The 24,665-nt window shown below is 37.7% G+C and overlaps 1 protein-coding gene across 15 annotated transcripts in view; it reads left to right on the forward strand.

The window, feature by feature from the left end:
* Positions 1-24,665, forward strand: part of AKAP9 (A-kinase anchoring protein 9) — a 123,416-nt gene that overhangs the window by 95,655 nt on the left and 3,096 nt on the right. For 11 of the 15 annotated variants that reach the window (XM_023750681.1, XM_023750688.1, XM_023750682.1 and 8 more), the window contains 19 exons: positions 1,606-1,758; positions 2,087-2,266; positions 2,893-3,969; positions 5,337-5,474; positions 5,971-6,459; positions 6,908-6,971; positions 7,065-7,186; positions 7,722-7,913; positions 8,171-8,341; positions 10,408-10,552; positions 13,140-13,359; positions 14,120-14,270; positions 15,328-15,996; positions 16,404-16,612; positions 16,932-17,037; positions 18,422-18,604; positions 19,550-19,750; positions 21,146-21,378; positions 23,457-23,536. In XM_023750681.1, the coding sequence (XP_023606449.1) occupies positions 1,606-1,758; positions 2,087-2,266; positions 2,893-3,969; positions 5,337-5,474; positions 5,971-6,459; positions 6,908-6,971; positions 7,065-7,186; positions 7,722-7,913; positions 8,171-8,341; positions 10,408-10,552; positions 13,140-13,359; positions 14,120-14,270; positions 15,328-15,996; positions 16,404-16,612; positions 16,932-17,037; positions 18,422-18,604; positions 19,550-19,750; positions 21,146-21,378; positions 23,457-23,536 (4,783 nt within the window). Of the gene's footprint in view, positions 1-1,605; positions 1,759-2,086; positions 2,267-2,892; positions 3,970-5,336; positions 5,475-5,970; positions 6,460-6,907; positions 6,972-7,064; positions 7,187-7,721; positions 7,914-8,170; positions 8,342-10,407; positions 10,553-13,139; positions 13,360-14,119; positions 14,271-15,327; positions 15,997-16,403; positions 16,613-16,931; positions 17,038-18,421; positions 18,605-19,549; positions 19,751-21,145; positions 21,379-23,456; positions 23,537-24,665 lie in introns of those variants that run through there. The other 4 variants (XM_023750691.1, XM_023750693.1, XM_023750690.1 and 1 more) reach the window with 4 other exon arrangements.

Genomic DNA, 24,665 nt, shown 5'->3' on the forward strand with positions numbered 1-24,665 from the left:
TGTGCTCGCCTCCTCCTATGACCACATCAAAATTACAACTAAATTATAGAACAATCAACCTGGAGAACCATCTGAAGATTAGCTGAACAGAAGTCCTGTAACTAAGGATATAAAGGCATGTAGAGACTGAAATAAACTATTTCCTTCTTGGGAAAAAAGTAAGGCTCCAGAGGTAAACTTCCCTGGTCCAAAAGCTGATTTCCACATATTGGCCTTGTGACTTCAGACTAGGTAACTCCTCTCGCAGTAACCCCCTTCCTCATCTCTGAAATGGGGATAATCTTAGCAGAGATCTCATAAGTTTGTTACAGGGGTTTTTTAAAATAGTACATATAAAGCACTTTATACAATGCCTAACAGTAAATTGTCTATAAATGATGGCTATTATTACTAGTATCAATACTGTTTCCATTAAGGGAGTATTAGGCTGAACGGTTTTGAAGGTCTTTGCCTTGCCAATGCTAAGATACCATTCTGATTATGTATCTATGTAATCAGTATATGCTCCCTTTGAAATTCTAAGGTGATAAATGATTTCTAAACTGCCAGCTGCCATTAAATGCTGCTGCTGCGTCTTAGGTTGTTTTTAATGCAGCAATTTGATCATCAGGTATATACCCATTTGCAAATCCATTCATTAAATATTTATAAGTAGCTACAAAGCAGTGAGCTAAATGACTGTTCCTGTCCTCAATTAAACCCAATTTTTAAAATATAACAATAGGAGCTTCTAATATTGATCATTAGTTTCAGTCACTATCTAACCACCAAAGAGCAGTTTAAAGCTTTATCATTAATGAGATTTATCCTCAGAAATGAGCAAAAATTATATTGTCCTACATGTAGGAGCTCTCTAATTTTCTGTTAAGATAGTATTAATAACTAACTTTTTACGTTTCTTATTTCTGACCTCCACCTCTGCTTCCTTCTGCTTAAACAAGGCACATGGCAGCCAGATCCTTTGTTGGGTATTCATATGGACTAAATTGAGCTGTTCACAGCTGGTGGCAAAAATAACTGATTTAATTCTATTACTTTCTTCAACCTTTTGATAAAAACTAAATTTAACATAAAATAAAATTTTAAATGTAGACTTTTTCTCCTCTCCCATGATCCTTTTCTGCTTTATCTCAGAGTATTTTAGGTAGGAAATAGCTCCTGTATCCTTCCTCTGAAGGTCTCGTCTTTGCTTTGGGCAGGATGATTTAAGAGTGTTACGTTTTAAAAAGTCTAGAAACCACACAGTTACATATGACTTAGAGAAACTGCTTTCCTTTATTCTCACAGCCCTGGCCAGGTGGCTCAGTTGGTTGGAGCATCATACTGGTCAAGGCACATACCTAGATTGTGGGTTTGATTCCCGGTCGGTGAGGGTACTTGAGACAACAGATCAATGTCTGTCTCTCTCTCTCTCTCTCTCTCTCCTTTCCTCGCCCTCTCTTTCTCTCTCTCTCCTTTCCTCGCTCTCTAAAAATCAATAAAAATAAATAATTTTTTTAAAACACACACACTTTATATAGCTAATACAGCATTCTTCATCTCTCTTGATAAATATTTGTATAAATAATTTTTTTCTCTTTCTTTTTGATAATTTTGGTATTGAAGATCACAAACTTAGAAGAACAGTTAGAACAGTTTAGAGAAGAACTGGAAAATAAGAATGAAGAAGTTCAGCAACTACATATGCAATTAGAAATACAGAAAAAGGAAGCTACTACCCGCCTACAAGAACTTGAACAAGAAAACAAATTATTTAAGGTAATTAGTTAAGAAAAGCTTTGCTAAATAATTCATAGTTTTTGTCTTGTGCAGGTGTTTATATTAAGCATTTGCTAACAAAGGAACATTCGTTGCAAATGGATTTGCATGGAACTTATTTTTAAGCCAATAGAAACATTTAAATTCCTCATAAATGAAAAAAATGCATACCTGTTATCAAAATATTTTAAGAATTATTGATTTACAATACCTGTGCTTTCTCTGACTCTTTAATTTGTATATTTTGGGCACTATATCTTTTGTAAAAGTTAATTGAAAGTTTAGAAATAATGATTTGTCCAACTGGGAAGATTATTTTTGTCCCTAGGATGAAATGGAGAAGCTGGGATTTGCTGTAAAGGAATCTGATGCTACCTCTACTCAGGACCACTATGTGATATTTGGGAAATTTGCTCAAATAATGCAGGAAAAAGAGGTAGAAATTGACCGATTGAATGAGCAAATTACAAAACTTCAGCATCAACTTAAAATTACAACAGATAACAAGGTACACTAATTTAAGATGGATTATTACCTGAAGTTAATTGAGCTAGAATTTTAAAAGGGACAAAATGGTGATTTTTATTTTCAGTTTCTCTTTGAATATCAAAATAAATAAACCTTCATTCTCTTTACCCATGAATTCTTAATTTAACAAGCTATATATTTTTTATCCCCTCCTAATATTGTCAAAGACTTTTCATGTTTTACAAGGAGTCTCTGGAGACCTAGAGTTCATCAAATCATTCTAACCAAACCTATTAAAAATGCTATTGTTTAGTATGAGTTAAATAAGATAATGACATTTAGGTGCTATCTGCTATAGATTTTCATTTCAGTATTTCCATTTTTCGATTAAATGTATTGATATTGACTATTTTACTTATAGAAAATCAGCTACTAAAAGTATAAATCTCTTTATATTTAATAGAACTTTCTGAATGAAAGTCTAAATTAGGTCCTTCTTTGATATGATGGGGTCTATTGACCTATGTTAAAATTAATATAGTATGTCCAAGAAGTATATTATTTTGTGTGATCAATACTTGAATACCCTGCCCTAAAATAAAATAGAATTCTCAAAATATAAATGCATTTTTATTATGTATGTTACTTTTTTTCATTAACTAACAGGTTATTGAAGAAAAAAATGAACTGATAAGGGATCTTGAAACCCAAATAGAATGTTTGGTGAGTGATCAAGAACGTGTGAAGAAAACTAGAGAGGAAGAAATCGAGCAGCTTAATGAAGTGATTGAAAAACTTCAACAGGAATTGGTGAATATTGAAGAGAAGACATCAGTGCATGCTAATTCTCTTCCAGAAGAAGCAGAGAGTCTGCAACATCAGTTGGAGATGGTGATAGCGGAGAAACTGGCTTTGGAGCAGCAAGTAGAAACCACTAAGGAGGAAATGGCTTTTATGAAAAATGTACTTAAAGAAACCAATTTCAAAATGAACCAGCTAACACAAGAATTATGCAGCTTAAAGAGAGAACGGGAAAACATGGAAAAAATCCAAAGTATACCAGAGAAAAGTGTTAACATGGCTATAGAAGACCTTAGCAAAAGGAAACCTGAAGTAGAAGAAGTCCTTACGGAGGATGCTCTTCAACCCCTAGAAAGTCAGACTTACCTCAGATCTTTTGAAGAAAACAGCAGAGTTTTCATAAACAGTTTGGAAACAAAGGTGCTACAACTTGAGAGCACTGTGAGTGCAAAGAACTTAGAACTCAGCCAGTGTTATAACCAAATAAAGGACATGAAAGAGCAAGGCCAGGCTGAAACAGAAATGCTCCAAAAGAAGATTGTAGACCTACAGACTGCGCTTGAGGAAAAAGTTGCTGCTGCTGTCGTGAGTCAGGTCCAACTTGACGCAGTCAAGGAATATGCAGAACTCTGTCAGAGGAGACAAGAAAGTTCATCGGAGCCTGAAAGAACAAATGTACAGAATTTAAATCAACTAACAGAAAACGAGATGGAGTCAAATGTAACGGCATTAACCTTGAGAATATCAGAATTAGAAAGCCAGGTGGTTGAAATGCAGGCTAGTTTGGTTTTAGAAAAAGAACAGGTAGAAATCGCAGAGAAAAATGCGTTAGAAAAAGAAAAGAAGCTACTAGAACTACAGAAGCTATTGGAGGACAGTGAGAAAAATCAGAGAGGCAAAGAAAGGAAAAGAAGCTCTCAGGGAGATTTTGAAGTTCCCAAGGTTAGTTTGCATTTAATTTTTTTCATTTAAATACAAACTAAGAAACTCTCTTTTCCTTTGTTCCTTAAGCTGATTGCTAATTTATTAAATTAAAGGTAGTGTTCTTTACATCTAGCAATTCATATGTAAAGTGCTTTTATAAAAAATATTACTATTCTTTGCATATTTTCACTAGAATAAATGATACAAACTATATTTTGTATCCATCATTGTGGTCTTCAAATCACAATATTTATTTCACTAGCATTGTCATTAAATAGAGTAGTCAGAAGAAACTTAGAAATGTTACATTTAGCAAATGTCCTCTGGAACTTGTGTGGGGTTTTTCCTTTTCCCTCTAACGTGCATGTATATGATCATCCCTTTTAGGTAATGGAAATTATCAAAGTATTCTAGTGTTCTACCAAACTAAAATATGAGTAACAAGTCTTTAGCTTTTACAGATTTTATATCTGATAATAAATTTTATTCTTTCCTATGAACAATTTGTATTTCACCCTTGTACATCTGCTTACATAAAGATCTGAAATCGCAGTTATTTCTTAGCATAGGACTGATGTGAAAGGACTTTAACTTTCAAATTCTCACTTGATATATTTTTTTATTTTGAATAGTAAATGTGAATACCAAGAGATTAACTGCTATATCAAGATTTTATAAATGTATAATTTATTTTGTAAAGGATAATAATCCTTGCCACTTACTAGGCTTTTTCTTCCTAGCTTCCTGGAACTATAAATTACTATAAGTAATATTAAAATAGTAATGCTGCTTTCCATGTATATAAAACTTCTAAGAACTATTTTAGTAACACCTGGTATCTGTTGAGGAAAGTGATATAAATATGAAAGTTTTTTGAATGGTACCCAAAATATTTTAAATAATAACTTACAAATTTTTAGGCTATATACCAATGAGAGTATTTACCTTTCATTCCTGAAAAAGCAGTCTTTTCTTACTGTCTCAAGAATACAAAATTATGGTTCTGAAAAAGTTTCCCTATTTGTTGAAAGAACATGGATCATTTCACCTCCTTTTATCTGATAGGCAGTCCTGGAAAAGCTTCATTTGAATATATATGTGCCACCCTAGTCAGTTTGGCTCAGTGGATAGAGCATCAGCCTACAGACTGAAGGGTCCCGGGTTCGATTCTGGTCAAGGGCACATGCCTGGGTTGCAGGCTCAATCCCCAGTAGGGGACATGCAGGAGGCAGCTGATCAGTGATTCTCTCTCATCATTGATATATCTCTCTCTCCTTTCCTCTCTGAAATCAATAAAAATATATTTTTAAAAATGAATGTATATGTGCCTTGAACTTGGCTATATTTTTTGAAAATGTGTTTTATGTTTTTCCACTGCCATACAGACAACTGAGCTAATTCATACCAATGAAGAAAGTGGATTCTTTGGTCAACTGGAGGCTCTTAGAGCTGAGTCAGCAGCTACTAAAGAAGAACTGGCCAATTATAAAGAAAAGGCAGAAAAACTTCAACAAGAGCTTTTGGTAAAATAAGTAACATAGCTCCTAATTCACTTATTTCTACCTATCTTAATTTTATTTCAAGGTATATTCTCTTCTATGAAAACAAACACAGATCCATAACTTAAAGCTAAAAAAAAATAAAAGCTTTGTGAATTTGATGAAAAGTTATTATAAATTTCATTGCTGGCATATTCTTGCTTGATTTTCCTTGGAATCTTTGTTAGGAAGATGCTTTTAATCCTTATTCTATTAATGAAGGAGGAGAAAGACAGATGTTAAAGGAAACTATATATCACATGAGAACCAAAAGTAGAGGCTGATAGAAATGTTTTCACTTCTGTGGTAATCTGTGACCATATATATAGGAATATATATGAAGACTGTGTTTCTGAAGTTTTTTTTATTATTCTGAGAAAAATGAACATATTAGCATGAATTATACTCTCCTCTCTACCCTAAATTCTATGTTCAGTATTTTAAATTAAATGTTCTATGGTTCTATTCATTATGTTTTTAGGTAAAAGAAACAAATATGGCATTTCTCCAGAAAGATTTAAGCCAAGTCAGGGATCAACTCACAGAGACAAAAGAGAAATTATCCTACTTCTTAGAAAAAGAAGATGAGACTGAGGAACAAGAAAACAGAAAGCTCTGCATATTAGAGCCACTTGTTATTAAAGAGGGTACAAGCACCGCATCCCAGACAGACAGGACTCTCAGGGTGAATAGCAGCAACCAGACTCCACAAGTCCGTGTTAGAAACACAGGAATCCAAATTGACTTACAGAGTGCATGTTCATCAGAAGAAGTTACTGAAATCATCACTCAGTTTACTGAAAAAATTGAGCAAATGCAAGAGCTACATGCTGCTGAAATTTTGGATATGGAATCCAGACATATTTCAGAAACTGAAACCTTAAAGAGGGAACACTATGTTGCTATTCAGTTACTGACAGAGGAATGTGGTACTTTGAAGGCAGTGATACAGTGTCTGAAAGCTAAAGAGGTATTTGGTTTTCATACTATGTGTTCTTCAGTATTCTGTGATTTTAAAAAAAAAAAATGCTGTGGTTTTCAGAGAAAAGAAATTTAGGACAATCTCTTCCTTATGATAAACTTACAATTTTAAGTCTTTCCATTGTGTAGAGTCAGATATTAACTTTCCACAAAGTTCCTGTGCAGATTTGAAACCTGGTGTTATTGCTCCTTAACTCATGAATGTTTCTTATTATGCTAATATCCATGAAGAAAAAAAATTCAAAGCCTTGTTGTAAGCCATAGATATAGTTTCTTTTATTTGAAAGGTGTAACAAACTTAATTGAGGGTTATTTTTTGTTTTTTTGCTGTTGTTTTTTTTTTTACAGCATTAGAAAAAACAAAACTATATTCATTTCTTTATTAAAGCATAGAAAGTTATGTGGGTTTTTTTTATTTGTTTGTTTTCTCCAATTAGGGATCCTCGGTTCCTGAATTAACACATTCTGATGGTTACCAGACTAGAGAAATATGTTCTAGTGGTAAGTTATATAAATTTCTGGAATTTGTATAGTACTTTTTTTAAAAAGTACTTGTTTCTTTTTAATAGTCAATTGTTGTTTACTTTATTTTAGATTCTGGATCAGACTGGGGTCAAGGAATTTATCTTACACAAAGTCAGGGATTTGACTTGACATCAGAAGGCCAAAGAGAAGAAAGCGAAAGTTCAACAGATTCGTTTCCAAAGAAAATAAAGGTACTAAAAGACATATATATTTTAGTAAAACTTAGCCAGTGTGGTTTCTATATTGAACATAATAGTTTATTCAAAGTTATATAGTAAAATCCTCTGTGGAGAGACAATTGCACAACTAGAAGGAACCTTGGGGATCTATTTAGTTTTATTTCCATATTTTACAGATAATAAAGTATAATATATTTGTATCAAGATTTTTTTGAAAATTTTTGTTACTGAAATTTATATTTGCCAAAATTATTAAAGTGGTCTCAAGGACTAGAAATTATCTCCTACATATTTCCTTTGGTCAAATTAGTGGCTAATTATTAAATCCAAAAGAGCACACTAGGTAAGTAGAAGGAATAAAGTCTTAGGCCATCTTATGGCTTTTCCCTCCATAGGAAGGTGGTGGGATGGTGTTTCCTATATGCAGTAGCTTTTCTAAATAAATCTAACTATATGTAAATCTGTCTTGCTTAAATTTTCACTTTGTCTGAACTTGCAGTCTTTGAAGAAGTTGTCATAATTCTGGCTTTTGGGTTTTGGTTTCTAGGGATTACTGAGAGCTGTTCACAGTGAGGGCATGCAGGTGCTCTCTCTTACCGAATCTCCCTACAGTGGTGGAGAGGACCATTCTGTTCAGCAAGTTTCAGAATTCTGGCTAGAAGAGAGAAGAGCTTACATCAGTACAATCTCATCTCTTAAGGACTTAATTACCAAAATGCAAGTGCAAAGAGAAGCCGAGGTACTCAAGAGTATTATGCATCTCAATAGTTTTATATGCTTTTTATCTATCTTAAGGCACTTTACAAATTAAATTGTTGTTGTTTATGATATATTTTCACATAAATTACTATATATTATTTAAATGTCCCAAGTCGCATACTTGCAAATAAATTGACATGCTTTAGGCTTCTAATATTTTGGTTAGTAGATAAATAGCCTTTCTGGAGCCTTTTTAAACATACTTATTTGGAGCTAACTTTTATTTTTTATACTCAGTCTCATGAAAACTTCTCAGACTGGCGAGGTGAACTTCTGCTTGCCCTGCAGCAAGTTTTCTTAAAGGAGCGAAGTATTTTACTCGCCGCATTTCAGACCGAACTGGCAGCTCTGGGCACTAGAGATGCAGCTGGATTATTGAGCTGTTTGGAACAGAGAATACAGGAACAGGTATCAAAACGAAACTTTACATAAAACTTAAGGAAGGAATGCTTTTTAATAGTAATCAAATGAATGATTGATTAGTTTTATAATAAGTCAGAAGGTTAAAATTTTAGCAGGAGCCACTAAGAATATTTAGAAGAAAAATTATTACCATAAGTGTTTTTATCTTACGTTAGAAAATGAGCAAGATTAAAAATTAATGAGCTAATCATCCAGCTTGGGAAGTTAGAAAATGAGCAACAGAATAGCCCAAAGGGATTAGAAGGGATATGATACAGTTCTTACTACTGGCTGTAGTTAGAATCTGTGAATTTGACGTGAATGCTGAGCCATTGCTAGCAGGGGAAATCGAAGGGTCAGTTTCTGTGAGCCCCTGCTCATGACATTTTTGTCAGTCAATCAATACATAACTTGTTTTATGTGTGTTTCTGTTTAAAGACGCTGTATTTACTATATATTGTTGATTCATTAACGTTGAACTCCTGGCCATCAACACTATAGCTCATGCCTAAATGAAGCTTAACACATGTTTTCTTCATAAACTGCAGCTTTCTTGTGCTTAGGAACACTAGATAACACTTCATCCCTGTGCTGAGGGACCATTTTAAACAACAATATCACCAACAAAAAGCAAAAAAGTGCATAAAACAGCACTAAATGGGTGGCAGAAAAGACACTTGTTTAGAGTGTAAGGGATGAAACAAGAAGGCACAGGGTCTCCTTGTTTGACTTCAGCTAGGAATATACACATCTGGCAATTAAAATTTTTTAAAATATATTTTTATCAATTTCAGAGAGGAAGGGAGAGGGAGAGAGAGATAGAAATATCCATGATAAGAAAGAATCATTAATCGGCTGCCTCCTGAATGCCCCTCACTGGGGATCGAGCCCACAATAAGACTTACAATTTGGTTATTTCTAACCAGGTGGTACAGAGAAGGATATATTCAGGGAGTTGTACACAGGGGCTTTAATTGTATAGGAGCTATTTCTTAGGCTATGTACATGGTTGTTTATTGTATTACTAGAAGCCTGATGCACGAAATTTGTGCAAGGGGCTTGGCCCTCGCAGCCATGGCGGCTTGCCTCGCGGGGCTTCGTCCGGAAGGTCATCCAGAAGGACGTTGGAAGGACATCGGAAGGTCGTTCAGCTGCCCGGTCTAATTAGCATTTACACTTTTATTATCATAGACTAGGGGCCCAGTGCACGAATTCGTGCACCTCGAAAGGAGTTGTGGGCTGCAAGGCTGCCGTGGGCACAGGGGCGGGGGTCAGACCATCCTCCGTGCCCCCGCCCGGCCCCTCCCACCACTGCCCCATGTCCCCTGTCTGCTGGCAACCCCACTCCTGCCGCCACTGCTCCCATGCACTGATGGTGCCAGCCCTGCTTGCACCTGCTGATTGCGCAGAGCAATTGGGGCAGGCGCCAGCAATGAGTGCAAGCGGGGCTGGCACTGTCAGGGGGTGCAAGTGGCGGCTGCTGCCCCGATCACCCCACAGGAGCAAGGGGAGGTGGAGAAGCCCTCGGGTGATCGGGGCTGGCACCGGGCACCAGAAGCGGGTGCAAGCAGCAGCTCTGGCGCCGGCCATAGGTGCAAGCAGGGCCGGTGCTGGTAGCAGGTTTGAGCACCAGGTGGGACTAGAGCAAAGAATTTTCACCACCAGAGGCTTGCCCCAATGACAGTGACCAGTGCCCCGCCTTGGTCTGGCACCCCCACTTACCTGCTCCACCATCCTGCCGTGGCCAAGGCCCGCCATGTTCTGCGCTCTGCCACCTGCTGCCAACTCCTGCCGTGTTCCACGCACGCCCCCTGGTGGTCAGCGCACATCATAGCGACCAGTTGTTCGGTTGTTCTGCCACTCAGTCTATTTGCATATTAGGGTTTTATATATATATAAATACCTCATGTTTTCTTGTGTGTTTGAAGAATTTCAAAATAAATGTAAAGATTAATAGCCAGAAGTAAACCCTAGCATGTGTGTTCCATTCATTCTTCTTCAGACTTCCTGGTTGTTAATTTGATTGTCTTTATAACTCTCTTCACTTGATTTTTCACTTTGCATTGTTACAGGGTATTGAATATCGAGCAGCTGTGGAATGCCTCCAGAAAGCAGACAGGAGGAGTTTGTTATCTGAAATTCAGGCGCTGCGTGCTCAAATGAATGGTAGAAAAATGACTCTGAAAAGAGAAAAAGAGAATGATCAACCAAGCCAAGGTACGCTGTATAACAGGATCATATAATAACACACGGTGAAAATATTTCACGTTGTCTCCCTTCTTATTCAGTTAAAACACATTTCTTCTTATTTACTTTTTGTTCTTTCTCATATCAGAGAGATAATCTACATTAATTACCCTAGGGATTAAAGGATTGTCCAGTTGGTTTTAAACACATATATATCTGTTTATATAGTATAACAAATTAAATGAGTATCTGTGGAAACATCACCCATGTCAAGTATACCAGAGCCCCCTTCCCAAACACACACTCATCTAGTAATTTAGAGGTGACCTTATCCTGATTTTGTTTGTTTTACTACCTATTTATATATTCCTAAACCATTTAAGTTTAGTTTTTTCTGCTTTTGAACTTTATCACTCTGTATATATTTATGTCTTCTTCTATCACCTCTCTATAACATTTTTTTAAGTTACTACAGATATCTCTAGTTCATTCATTTTTGTTACTCTACAGAATTCCCAGGTGTGGATATTACACAATTTATGTATCTTTTTAGCTACTAAATTCATTGCTAGTCTGCGTATTGATATACCATGTTTCTGATGCATACATGCATGACTTTTCTAGGTACAAACCCAGGAGTGGCATTGCTGGGTAATAAAATACATATCTGCAAATGTATTAAATAATGCCAAACTGTTCTCCAAGTGGTCACATTAGTTTGTACACTTACTAGCAGAGTATGAGCATTCTGTTGCTGGGCATTTTTGCCAAGAGTTGTTACTGTGAGACCTTTGTTGCCAATCTGGTGAGGGGACGGTGTATTGTTTTTGTGGTTTTAATTGACACTTACTAATTACTGAAGTGGTTTCATCCTTTTGTCATATGATTATTCGTTAGTGGGATTTCTGCTTTTGTGATATTGCTTCAGATATTTTCCCCACTTTTGCTAGAGTTGCAGCTGGAAATCATTTGAGATTAAATTGAAATATAATTTTCATCATATCTAGTGAAGACATATATCTTTGTCTTCAGTTTTATTTAATATGTTACAAACAGCCAAGCTTTTGCAAATTTTGAAAGTTATACCATAGTCTTATATTTGTCATTGAAAAGCTGAAGATTTTAAATACTATTTCAGAGAATACGGGTAGAATGAGATCACAAATTAAATACCAGTATATCCTTTATATTAAGACATAAAATTAATTGAAGATTATTTTTAGAGAATTGATTGGTATTATTTTACTTAAGTTAAATAGAACCCCATTGAAAGCTATGTTTTACATGTGTACATATTTATATATGCAGATCCTGAGCCTCTCTAAGAAATAGTTTTAAAAGCCTGAATTAACATGACTATTTTCTAAATTCAAGTTATTTTTGTCTCCTAACATCAGTAATAGGATTTGTAATATGAAGTGATGAACTGTAATAAAAATTTTTAAGTTAGCCTGACCGGTTTGGCTCAGTGGATAGAGCATCGGCCTGCGGACTGAAGGGTCCCGGGTTCGATTCCGGTCAGGGGCATGTGCCTTGGTTGCGGGCGCATCCCCAGTGGGGAGTGTGCAGGAGGCAGCTGATCGATGTTTCTCTCTCATCGATGTTTCTGGCTCTCTATCCCTCTCCCTTCCTCTCTGTAAAAAATTAATAAAATACATTAAAAAAATTTTTTTTAAGTTAAAAATATATTTATGGTAGAATAGAGAAATAAAAGAGGAGAGTAAAAATAACCTATAGAATTTCCTAAATCTTAAAATAATGACTGTTAATACCCAGATAAATATTTCTTCAGACCTTTTCAATGTATATCTATATATATAAAAAAGGCTAAGCGACCGGCTGACCAGCTGGTAGATATGAGGTGCACTGACCACCAGCGGGCAACACTCAATGCAGGAGTTGCTGCTCAACAGCAACTTTGCAGAGTGCTCTCTCGCTCTCTGGGACCCCTCAGGGGATGTCAGACTGCTTTCAGCCTGTCCCCCACAGGCCAGGCCGAGGGACCCAACCTGCTGGAGGGACCCCGCTCACTCCGCAGACATCCTTCAAGCCCTGGCGCCACCCCAGGTGCGGCCAGGCAGGGAGGGACCGAGGGAGGTTGACTCCAGGGTGTGTCCAACCTGTCTCACCCAGTCCCGCCCTGCTGGCCACCTTCTAATTAATTTCCTTTCCATGTGCATGAATCCATGCACTGGGCATCTAGTATGTATATAAAATCACATTTTCCACAAAAATGGGATCCTGATGCATATTTAAACTTATTTATTTATTATACCTAGGGATTTAAATAGTTCAGTTTGTTTTCATTATAATAGGCATATAGCAAGGGTTTGGTTGGTTTTTAAAGAAAAAAACATGATTCAAATTGGGGTTTCGACTTCCCACTTTTCTAGTAAAGCTCCTAGGGACTATCTGCAAAGGAGGGCTGACCATTGTATTGATAGTTACCAAGTAACTCCTGTAAGTACTTTGTGTGGCTATCAAACTGTTGGGACTGTAATCTTTTCATTTGCTTTAGAGTAATTGCCTAAATTACAAATCAGTTCTTAACAAAATATTTACACACCAGATATGAGTTGCTAGATCATATTTTAAATATTAATAATTTTCCATCTAGAACTCCTGGAACATAACATCCAGCAGAAGCAGTCTCAGATGCTGGAGATGCAGGTGGAGCTCAGCAGTGCGAAAGACAGAGCCACAGAGCTGCAGGAGCAGCTGAGCTCTGAGAAAATGGTGGTTGCTGAGCTGAAGAGTGAACTTGCACAGACTAAGCTGGAACTGGAAACAACACTTAAGGCACAGCATAAGCACCTGAAGGAATTAGAGGCATTCAGGTGAGTCAAGCTTCCTTATTATAAATCTGTGTTGTGTGAAGAAAGTGGAACAATTTTGTCACAGACCTTGTACAGATCTTACAAAACATAACATTATATATACACGATGTTTAAATACCATGAGACTTTGTTAACAGAGTAACTCAGTGGAAAGGAAAAGTCCAAATATTTATGAATAATAAGCTCATGATTATGTATTGGCATATTCTCTACTGTGGCTTCCATTCTTTTTGAGATTTTTTTATATAAGGTATAATTTTGACCTTCATTTCATTTATTTGACCAACTAATCTGAAATGGTATTTATGATCTCAATAGAATTCATGGTTCAGTTGGCCAATATATGCAAAATGCTTTAAAAGATAATGCTTATAAAAAGAATGTTTGTTGGTGTAAATACTGTGATACTCTGCTTGCAACAGACACATTATGAGCACAGTCTTTATTTTGAACATTGTTTTCACACACATAAAAACACATGGTATTTCCCGTGTTTAGTTTTGGTAGAAGACAAGGAAGAATTTTTATTAATATTATTTTGTAATAGTAAATTGTTCTCAATGGTAAATAACTAATAGGTTTACTATTAGAAACAGTTAATTTGAAATGAACCACAGTCAACAGTCTTTAACCCTTATATGGTTTCTATTTTCTTACTAACTATTGTATTATATGCCTCCACTTTTCATTGAAAGCTGTACTCTCTCTTCCTCTCACTATAGAGTAGTTTTATGAAAGCGTATTTGTCGCTCTGATTTAGGTTGGAAGTTAAAGATAAAACAGATGAAGTACATTTGCTTAATGACACATTAGCAAGTGAACAGAAAAAATCCAGAGAGCTCCAGTGGGCTTTGGAAAAAGAGAAAGCCAAACTGGGGCGCAATGAAGAGCGGGATAAAGAAGAACTTGAGGTATTGTTATCTCTGTCTTTAAATATCTGTGGAAAATCCACAACTATATATGAAAGAATCGGAGACTTTGCTCTTTCTAAAATGTCAATTTTGGACTCTTTATGACGAAATGCTAGTAGTGTGATGCTTTTTTGTTTTGCTGCATCCAAGGATGCATACAGACTGTTCTGCAACATGTGTTTTGAGACTTTGATTAGTGCATACACAATTTGATAAATAGAACAGTCATGTCAGCTTAATGCAGAAGTGGTTTGGGTCCCATTTTCTCCTAGGGGATGGGAGCAGCGATACTTTCCTGGCAGCAAGCAGGATACTATATTTTAAGAAAATTTAAAATGAGTCCCTTCACTCTGGGCTCTCTCACAGCTTTGCACAGCTCTCAGCTCAAGGCAGGTGGTACTGCATGCAGTGCCAACTTTAACGGTAGCCCCACTGGCTCAGAGCTCTTCTGTCCACATAGCCCAGTCAGTACTCAGTAGTGCTATACTAAAATCTCTGTAGTCGGCATTTCTGCCTATTACTTTTGAGGGTTATTTTTTAATGTCCACCATGGTAGCCTCCAGGCTTAGCAAGCTCTCTACCTGTCAAAGGCATGTCATCTCCTCGGGTACTGATTACTATTTTTTATCATTACAAATTTGCATAGATTTTGAGTAGTTTGCCCCTAACCCTGATTTTCCCTAATCCCTATTATTTTTAGTAAGTGATTGGAAAACATAAAGTTTTTCAGGAACTCTTACCACATTTTATCAGAAATATTTGTATTTTTAAAGGTTATTGCCTTTAGAAGAAAGGTGCCCTGCTTCATATTTAAACCAGATATATTTAATATTAGGAAAGTATTATTTAGCCTAGTTATCTCGTGTTTATATTCTTTGATGCAAATCACCTAGCTGTCCAAATAATTATGCTCTAACCACTGAAAATTTAAGTTAATAAACTGAATAATCAGTGCTATCACTCAGTACTGCCAACTTAGTATTAATGAAAGCACAATTGTGCACTTATATATTTTTAATAACAATAATAAATTCTTAATATCACTTTTTCCTACAAGGATCTGAAATTTTCACTTGAGGGTCAAAAACAAAGAAATATTCAGCTGAGTCAACTTCTGGAACAACAGAAACAACTACTAAATGAATCACAGCAGGAAATAGAATCACAAAAAGTGCTCCACAATGCCCAGCTGTCAGAAGAACGAGGTCGAAACTTAGAGCTTCAAGTACTTCTGGAATCCGAGAAAGTTCGGATTCGGGAAATGAGCAGTACCCTGGACAGGGAGCGGGAAGTGCGTGCACAGCTGCAGCAGAGCAGTGATGACAGTGGGCAGCCGCGGCCCCTCTTGCCCTCGGAGGACCTCCTGAAAGAGCTGCAGAAACAGCTGGAGGAAAAGCACAGTCGCATTGTAGAACTGTTAAATGAGACTGAGAAATACAAACTGGATTCTCTGCAGACAAGACAGCAAATGGAAAAGGATAGGCAGGTTCACAGGAAGACGCTGCAGACAGAGCAAGAAGCCAACACTGAGGGACAGAAGAAAATGCACGAGCTCCAGTCCAAAGTGGAAGATCTTCAGCACCAGCTAGAAGAGAAAAGGCAACAAGTTTATAAGTTAGATCTTGAAGGAAAGCGACTGCAAGGAATTATGCAGGAATTCCAGAAACAAGAACTCGAACGAGAAGAAAAACGAGAAAGAAGAATTCTGTATCAGAATCTTAATGAGGTAAATTGACACTTTGTTTTAAAATATTTTTAAAAAGAATATTGCAGCCCTTTGATCATATAATTGTGATATTGGATTATTTAAATAGCTATATATAAATCACTTTAAAACGAAATCCATAGAGGTTTCTTTGCAGTATAGATAATACAGCAGATCCTCAAATAATATCATTCCATTCAACTTTGTTTTGTTATAACATTGATGAGATGCAGTTGGAACTTAACTCTTATTTATATCAATTAGCCTATGGTAAAATTGATTTTGTTATATGTTTTTTCACTTAAAGCCACAGAACCCATCCATGACATTAAGCGGAAGTTTACTGTTAATTGTGTTCTCTTAAAAAAGAATACTGTTCATTTATAATTATTGCTTTTTCTTTTTATTTTTCTGTCCAAAATTGCCAGCCATCCACATGGAGTTTAACCAATGATCGAACTAGAAATTGGGTTCTTCAGCAGAAAATGGAAGGAGAGACAAAGGAATCAAGCTATCCTAAACTGATTGCAATGAATGGAGGAGAAACTCGCTATAATCATGAATTAGAAATGATCAAACAAAAGCTTCAACATATGGCCTCAAAACTACAGCATCTAGCCCAGAAAGCCTCCAGTCGGTGAGCCCTTCCTGCCTGACCTTTGGAAAGAGCATTCCTACACTAGCTGCACAGAATCTGCCCCTCACTAATGGCTAGTCAAGGGTGGGGAATTGAAATTTTAAAGTTAATGCCTGTTTACATTAGGAGGTGATATTTTCTAACAGAACTCGTACACCTGAAAACAAATATGTTAACACCTTGACCAGGGAGAGAGAACACTTAATATAAAGGAGAAGCGATATGTGAAGCACAGTGTTGCCCAATCCATAACATTTGTGCTAGTCAACACCACTAATCGAGGAGGTGTATTCATTCTTTGTCCTTTTCTTTTTTGAAGACTACAGTTCGAAACAGCAGATGATGAAGATTTCATTTGGGTTCAGGAAAATATTGATGAAATTATTTTACAACTACAAAAATTAACTGGCCATCCAGGCAAAGAGGTATGGCTTAGAAAACTCTGTAAAGTATCGAGAGCAAAGGTTTAATAGAAACTATATGACTCACTTGAAACTGACACCATATTTTCTCAAGAGTTTTACTTTTATCTTTTTCTTTTATTTTAAATAATAATAATGTTTGCCTCCCCCCCCAATAAAAAATAGTGAAAGCTTGAGGGGAAATTAACTTTCATTATCACTATTGAATAATTATGTTGACCTCTTGTTTGATGATAACCACGTTTCCTGAAAGATTAGTCTGGGTGGTACCCTCATCACTCCATGAATGTTACTAATGTCTTCACAATTGACTGATCTGGTGAATCTTTTCAGCCCCTGTCCCTCTTGACCTCGTTGTCTCTGTGGTATTTGACACTTTTTACCTCTTCCATCTTAAAAATCCTCTCTTTCCTTATTTTTGTGTCAGTATTCTCTCATTCCATTCTTTCTTCAGTCACCTTCATGAGTTCCTCTTCCTCCCATCCGCATCCTTTTTTTTTTCTCTCTAACTACAGCTGTGGAAGCTTATTCAGTTATGCAGCCTGAGTTCCTCACTAGGCTTATTTACTGAACAAATACTTACATTGGGCATCTACTCTGTGCCAAGTGTTATCCTGGTTATGGAGATACAGTAATTAAATGCTTCCCTAATGGAGCTTATGTTCTGGTGGACCACCTTTGTCCTGTGGTCCAGGTTTACATTTTCCGTTAGTTATTAAACATTTTACTTTGGGGAACTGTACTCCATAGAGACACCTTAGCAACCTCACAGACACATTCCAAACTGAGCATCGTTTTCCTTTTCTCTTTCCTGTCCTAACCCAGTTTAGAAAGCTGAAAGTTACCATAGACCACCTTCCTTCACTGTACTTGCACATCCAAGCATCCGTCCTATGCGCCCTTCGTCTTTGCATTTGTCACCTAGACTGTTGCATCAACTTCCTGATGTGTCTGCCTCACACCAGGATCTATTTTTGCTAATTTAACCTACTTTACATACTTTTACCCAAGAAATCTTTCTAACATGTAAATTTTGTTTATGGCATGCTCATGCCCAACGCCTTTCATGGCTCTCCACTGCCTACATTTTTAGTTCTGTTGTCCTTAAATGAAGGCAGTCTTTACTCCAGCCTTCCCAAGCAACTGTAGCTCCCTAAAATCAACACACTCTTGCTCAAGCCTTTGTGCCTTTACAAATGCTGTTCCTTCTGCTTAATATATCCTTCTCTGTCTTCTTTCCTGCCTGGCAAATTCCTGCTTATTGTTTAAGGCTCAACACAAGCACCACTTCTTTATGAAACTGCTGTTCTTAGTGCCTGTCCACAGTTTGTATGTATTATTTATAAATGTTTGTACTATGCAACCTTATGCCATTTTATCTTTCTAGCCTCACTTAGTGTCCCCAAATACGTCTTGTGGCTCATTGACTGAAAGACTACTGAGACAAAATGCTGACCTAACAGGACATATCAGCCAACTGACTGAAGAGAAGAATGATTTAAGGAACCTGGTTATGAAGCTGGAAGAGCAGATCCGGTGGTATCAACAGACAGGAGCTGGCAGAGATTATGTACGTCTGTTTCTACATGGCCACATACTAGAAGTAGTGCAGAGTGACAGTTTCTGCTACCTAGTTTCAGTTTTTACCCCTGATAATGTAGAAATATTAAGTATCTGATTCTTAGTAGGATCATTGGAAATTGTTATAAGGGTGATAATAATAATAATAGCTGTTCTTTATTGGAAGCCTTCTCTCTGCCAGATTTGGGGTTTTATACATTCAGAATCTCTAAGTCTACGCCCAGCCTTAACCAAGGTCAACTTAACCCAAAGCCAGATACTTTGCTACCTATGGAGCAACAGCAGACACATGTTAAAGAAATATTCAAATTTGAATTCTGCCCTTGTCAGTTATATATCAGTTATTAGGTTGATAACTCAAGTGAAAGATGTCACTAAATTATTTCAGTCTGTTCTGTGAATTTATTTAAATTTTTTTTTTCATTTAAAACTGCAAAATAAATTGTTAGCTCTGTCATTACCCAACATAAAGATAGGGAAGACCTGTAAGACAGTTGTGCAGTCAAATACACAATAACACATCTGCACAGCTTCTGCAGGCTCCACTTCCTGTGCACGTGCCGTGTGGTTTTTCCCCATTTCTCCAGGGTACTATTTCAGGCCCAAACTCAACATTTGGACCCAGATGGTCCATCTGTTAAGTCTCTAGAGTTTTTTAAGTTCAAAGTTCTGCTAAATCTAAACACCTTCTCTGGAGCTAGACTCTCATAAGGCTTTTCAGTTGTAAAGTTAATCTGCTCAGCAAAGGACCATATACTTAAAACTACTGTATATTCCTTAGTGTCCGTTGAGATTGGCTTTTAATGTCCCTGTTTGAGGTTGGAAAGCTGAGACTTCTTTATCTCCCATAGCAACACCTTTAATATGTTTAAATCAGGTTTTCCTTTAGAGGCTTATTCTTAAAAATCAAGTAAGTAGGCTCTGGTCTCTGCAGTCTTCTAGGTTTTCATTCAGTGGTGGTACCAACATTGAAGCCATCATTGCTTCTGAAAAAGAAGTCTGGAACAGAGAAAAGTTGGCTCTTCAAAAATCCTTGAAGAGGGCCGAAGCCGAAGTATACAAACTGAAAGCTGAACTGAGAAATGAAGCTTTACTTCACAGTCTGAGCCCTGACTCTGAGCATGCCACTCTAAAGGTCGGACACCCTCCATCTGAACGCACGCCAAATGCTGGTTCTCTGCTTTTGCCTTGTTTCATCTCTGATTACCCTTCATTCTGCAGACTGAAATTTAGGTGGCACTCAGGCTGTGTCTCTCAGTCTCTCTATTCAGTTTTTGTCATGAATGCAGGTCTCCAGCCGGTCACAGAAACTTTGTGGTGAGGCACGCCCAGGTCTGGACCAGATTAGGCTTTATTAGTGGTCACAGTTGGCAGCACCTGAGCTTATGGTCCTCCTTCCCACCATCTCATCCTCAGTAGACCAACAGAAAGTATCTTTTCAACTCCCAACAAAAACCCTGCCACTGTCAGTATAGATCATCTTGCTCTATAAGGTGGTAAGCCCTCTGAATAGTCTCTCTACTGACTAATAATGAATATTGTAGTAAAACTACTTTAATCAGTCAACACAAAGTCCAAAACAAAAAAAAAGAAAAGTGTTTGGAATGGTTATTCCAACTATGGAGTGAACATGAATTTATGACTCTTCAAGGGACAGAAAACGTTAATGAAAAAGTTAGATAGATTAGTGACCATAATAATAAAAGTAGCTCTGTACAGTTAAATGTAAAAACTCAGACGATAATTGAATGACAAAAATTTATGCAATAAATGTGAATAGGGGCTATCCAAAATAAAAAGCATAACTTTAAGGTTAGTATTCAGATTCCATTGACTAAAAAGAGGCAGAAGTGTAAGGTTAGGGTTCATTATCTTTACTTTCAACTTCGCCAATAAAGTAGAGAACAGTAATAGAGTACCTGCCATTCTACTACCACTAGTCCTTTTTTAAAAATATATATTTTCATTGATTTCAGAGAGGAAGAGAGAGGGAGAGAGAGATAGAAACATCAATGATGAGGGAGAATCCTTGATCGGCTGCCTCCTGCATGCCCCCCACTGGGGACACTGAGGATTGAGCTCGCAACCTGGGCATGTGCCCTTACTGGGAAATCGAATCCAGGACCCTTCAGTCCATAGGCTGACGCTCTATCCCAGTGATGGTGAACCTTTTGAACTCGGCATGTCAGCATTTTGAAAAACCCTAACTTAACTCTGGTGCCGTGTCACATATAGAAATTTTTTGATATTTGCAACCATAGTAAAACAAAGACTTATATTTTTGATATTTATTTTATATATTTAAATGCCATTTAACAAAGAAAAATCAACCAAAAAATGAGTTCGCGTGTCACCTCTGACGCGTGTCATAGGTTCGCCATCACTGCCTATCCACTGAGCCAAACTGACTAGAGCCCACTAGTTTTTTTTGTTGGTTTTTTTTTTTAAATAAAATATAGGTCATCTTGCCCTAGAGAACAATTTGAATAACTTAATAATGTCTGTATATTCTTCCCTTCTTTAAATGTAGAGAATTTATGGTAAATACCTGAGGGCAGAAAGTTTTCGGAAAGCTCTCATTTATCAGAAGAAATACCTGCTGCTGTTACTGGGTGGCTTCCAGGAGTGTGAAGAGGCCACGCTGGCTCTGCTTGCCCGGATGGGCGGGCAGCCGGCCTGCACGGACCTGGAGGTGATCACCAACCGTCCGAAGGGCTTCACCAGGTTTCGGTCGGCTGTCAGAGTGTCCATGGCAATTTCAAGGTAAAGTACTTGAAAACAAATCCATTTCAATAGACTCTTTAAAGCAGTAGTTCTCAACCTTCTGTCCCTTTAAATACAGTTCCTCATGTTGTGACCCAACCATAAAATTATTTTCGTTGCTACTTCGTAACTGTAATGTTGCTACTGTTATGAATCGTAATGTAAATATCTAATATGCAGGATGGTCTTAGGCGACCCCTGTGAAAGGGTCGTTCGACCGCCAAAGGGGTTGCGACCCACAGGTTGAGAACCTCTGCTCTAAAGGGATTTGTTATTTTTAATCTCTCTTTTCTCTGCCTGTGTGCTCCGTATAGTCATATGGTATGAGACATGTCCTAAAACATGCCTGCTTCTTTCTCAGTTTCCATCTTTTAGCAGGGATACCTTACGTTGTCCTCTCGAGACCCTGGGGAAAGGGCCCTTCCAGATGCAGGCAGCTGGTGACTCAGAGCTGGCACATCCAATCTAGACTGTCTTTTTTCCCCTAAATCTGAATAAACCCTTGAACTCTTTCAGACATATAAATAAGGGGGAGGGGGATGGAAAATTACTTAGGCTGTGACATACGTTCATACATACTCTTGGGGCCCAGCTACAGAAAGCCCTAACTCTGCATTCAGGCCAGATAGGAGTGTTAGGTCATCGGACTCTGCTACTGCCCTCATCCCTCTCTCTAGCAGTTCCACACTAGGGTCACCAGTACTTGTTCTGTGTCTGATTGCAGTGGAGTTAGGACCTGGCCTACTGCAGTCCTCTGACCTGAGTGGTGTATACCCAGGCCCCTTTATTTCTGTAGGAGCCAGACAGTCCAAAAGGAATTTGGTTTTCCAAGTGTTCCTATCTGGTCACACCTGATGCATCTTCAGCGGTTTTGCCCCCCGCCCCCCCCCCCGCCCCGTTTTTTTTTTCCCTATTTCTTTTTTTGAAAAATATGACTTAGAACTTTTTTTTCTTTATTGATTAAGGTATTACATATGTATGACTTAGAATTTTTTAACTAGAAGCTGTCTGAGATCACATAGCCCAGAATGTCATTTCACAGATGAGGAAACTGAGGCAGGGAGAGGTTGCAAAGCCAATAGTAATAGAGCTGGGACAACCAGCCAGGACTCCCAAGTCTCATCATGTCGGTTCTCTAAAGAGAGCTCACATTTTACCTTATTGATGGTCTGGATTCTCCCTGCCTCTGCTGCTCCACATTGTAGACATGTGGTTCCAGTTCTCCCCTTCATCACTTTGTGCACCTTGTACAGAGTTAAGTGCTGGGAGAGGCACTGATGAAAAGTCATAATCCCTGCCTACATCCCCAGAGGCAGCTCACTTCCTATTGGGAAAGACCAATGTGCTCATAAGTTAGAAGACGCTGAGAGGTCTCAGGAGTTAACCATTAATTTTTATTAGAATTTGGGAAGTCTCCACTTGCCACTGAAGGACTTCATTCTACCTCCCTCTTTTCCTTTTCCTCTTACATGTTCATTGTCTTTTGAGCTTCCTAAAACTGAGCCTTGAAACTGATTGGAATTATGAAATCAGAACTGGTGCTTCAGAAAGCTGGTCGAGCCAGGACGAGGCAGGCAGCAGTTTGCTGCCGCTGGTTCTTGACACTGCCACCCTGATCCTGGGAAGGCAGAATCTCCTCTCATCGCTGAGTAAGGCCTCCTGCTCGGCTATCCCAGCTCAGCTCACTCTCACTGCCAATTTAAGGGTCTATTCTGTCTGCCCTTTAGTCTCCATTCTCTTCTCTTTTTTATTACTTCTTGCCCTTTCTTTTTGCCCATCCACTTTTCTCTTTTCAACTTTCGCTCTCCATCTCTGTGCCCCATTGACCCCTAAAGCCAGTCCTGATGTTGGCCTCACCAGAGACCTTTGGTGCCTCTGGGGAAGCCCTGTCCTTTTGCTCCAGTTAATTTTGCCACAGACCCAGGGGGCATTTGCTTCATTTTAGATTAGGCAGCCATGTGATTTTGAAATTTGTTCTGCATTCATATTTAAATGTACGACTTGATTTTTGTGTGAAGTGTATACTTATACTCTACATTATAAATAGGCTGTGAAATTTTTTCTGGGCTCTTTTCTAGAATGAAATTTTTGGTTCGACGGTGGCATCGAGTCACAAGTTCTGGTTCCATCAATATTAACAGGGATGGACTGAATCCAGGTGAAGTCAAAATAGAATTTTGTTCTCCTGTTTATGATTGTCTAAAATTAATGCGTGTGTAATACCTTCCAAATAATGTTGTTCAAAGACAGAGAGAGCCCTTATAATTCACAGAGCTGGGGACCTTGCTATTTTAAAGAATAGTAACAGCTGATTTTTGTGGAGTACTTAGTCTGCACAAGGCCCTGCTTTTGCCATGTGTTCTCCTATCCTGTGATGTGGGTGCAGTTACTATTATCACCTCACAGATGAAAAACTGGGGCATGAAAAGCATTGGTCATTTGCCCCAGGTTACCCAGTAGCCAACATCGAACCCTGACAGTTTGGCTCCAGAACCCACGCTCCTTACCACTGCATTTAAGGCTCTGGTTCAAGATCGGATTGCTCTTCTCAGCCATATGGACAAGTTATGGAGTGAAGTTCTTACAATTTAGCAATATTCAAACAGGTTTCTGAGTTTACCGATAGGTTATATAGTAATGATTGATAGTTAAAGTTACTTCTCTCTACACCTAGAAAGGGAAACAAACATTAGGGCTTCAACATTTCAGGCATAAGAAGAGGCGTACACGAAGTTACAGACACACAACAGGACTTTGCTATGTATTGCTATGCAGTGGTTCTCAACCTTCCTAATGCCACGACCCTTTAATACAGTTCCTCATGTTGTGGTGACCCCCAATTTCATTGTTACAAATTGAACATAATTAAAGCATAGTGATAAATCACAAAAACAATATGTAATTATATATGTGTTTTCCGATGGTCTTAGGCGACCCCTGTGAAAGGGTTGCGACCCACAAGTTGAGAACCGCTGCAAGCCACCTGTACATTTTCTCCCAGTAGCTGAGCACCAGAGAAAGAGGAAATATATTTAGTATCCTAAGTAAAGTGTTTTTAAAATATGAATCTAAGCTTAAATTGAAACAGCTGAAATTTGTATAATAATGAGTTATGTGTTGTAAGTAAATCTTGATTTCGAGCTTTTTCTAATAAAGTCACAGGAATGGCTTGGCTACATTAGTCTAGTATTTTTTTATCCACAACCTCTTTTCCCCTAAACCATACACACTCAGGCACCCTTCACCTCACTCTAATTATAACTAAGTTTTTTAAAAAGAAAATATTT

This window comes from Myotis lucifugus, unplaced genomic scaffold (genome assembly GCF_000147115.1).
Source record: "Myotis lucifugus unplaced genomic scaffold, Myoluc2.0 scaffold_15, whole genome shotgun sequence".
Lineage (NCBI taxonomy): Eukaryota > Metazoa > Chordata > Mammalia > Chiroptera > Vespertilionidae > Myotis > Myotis lucifugus.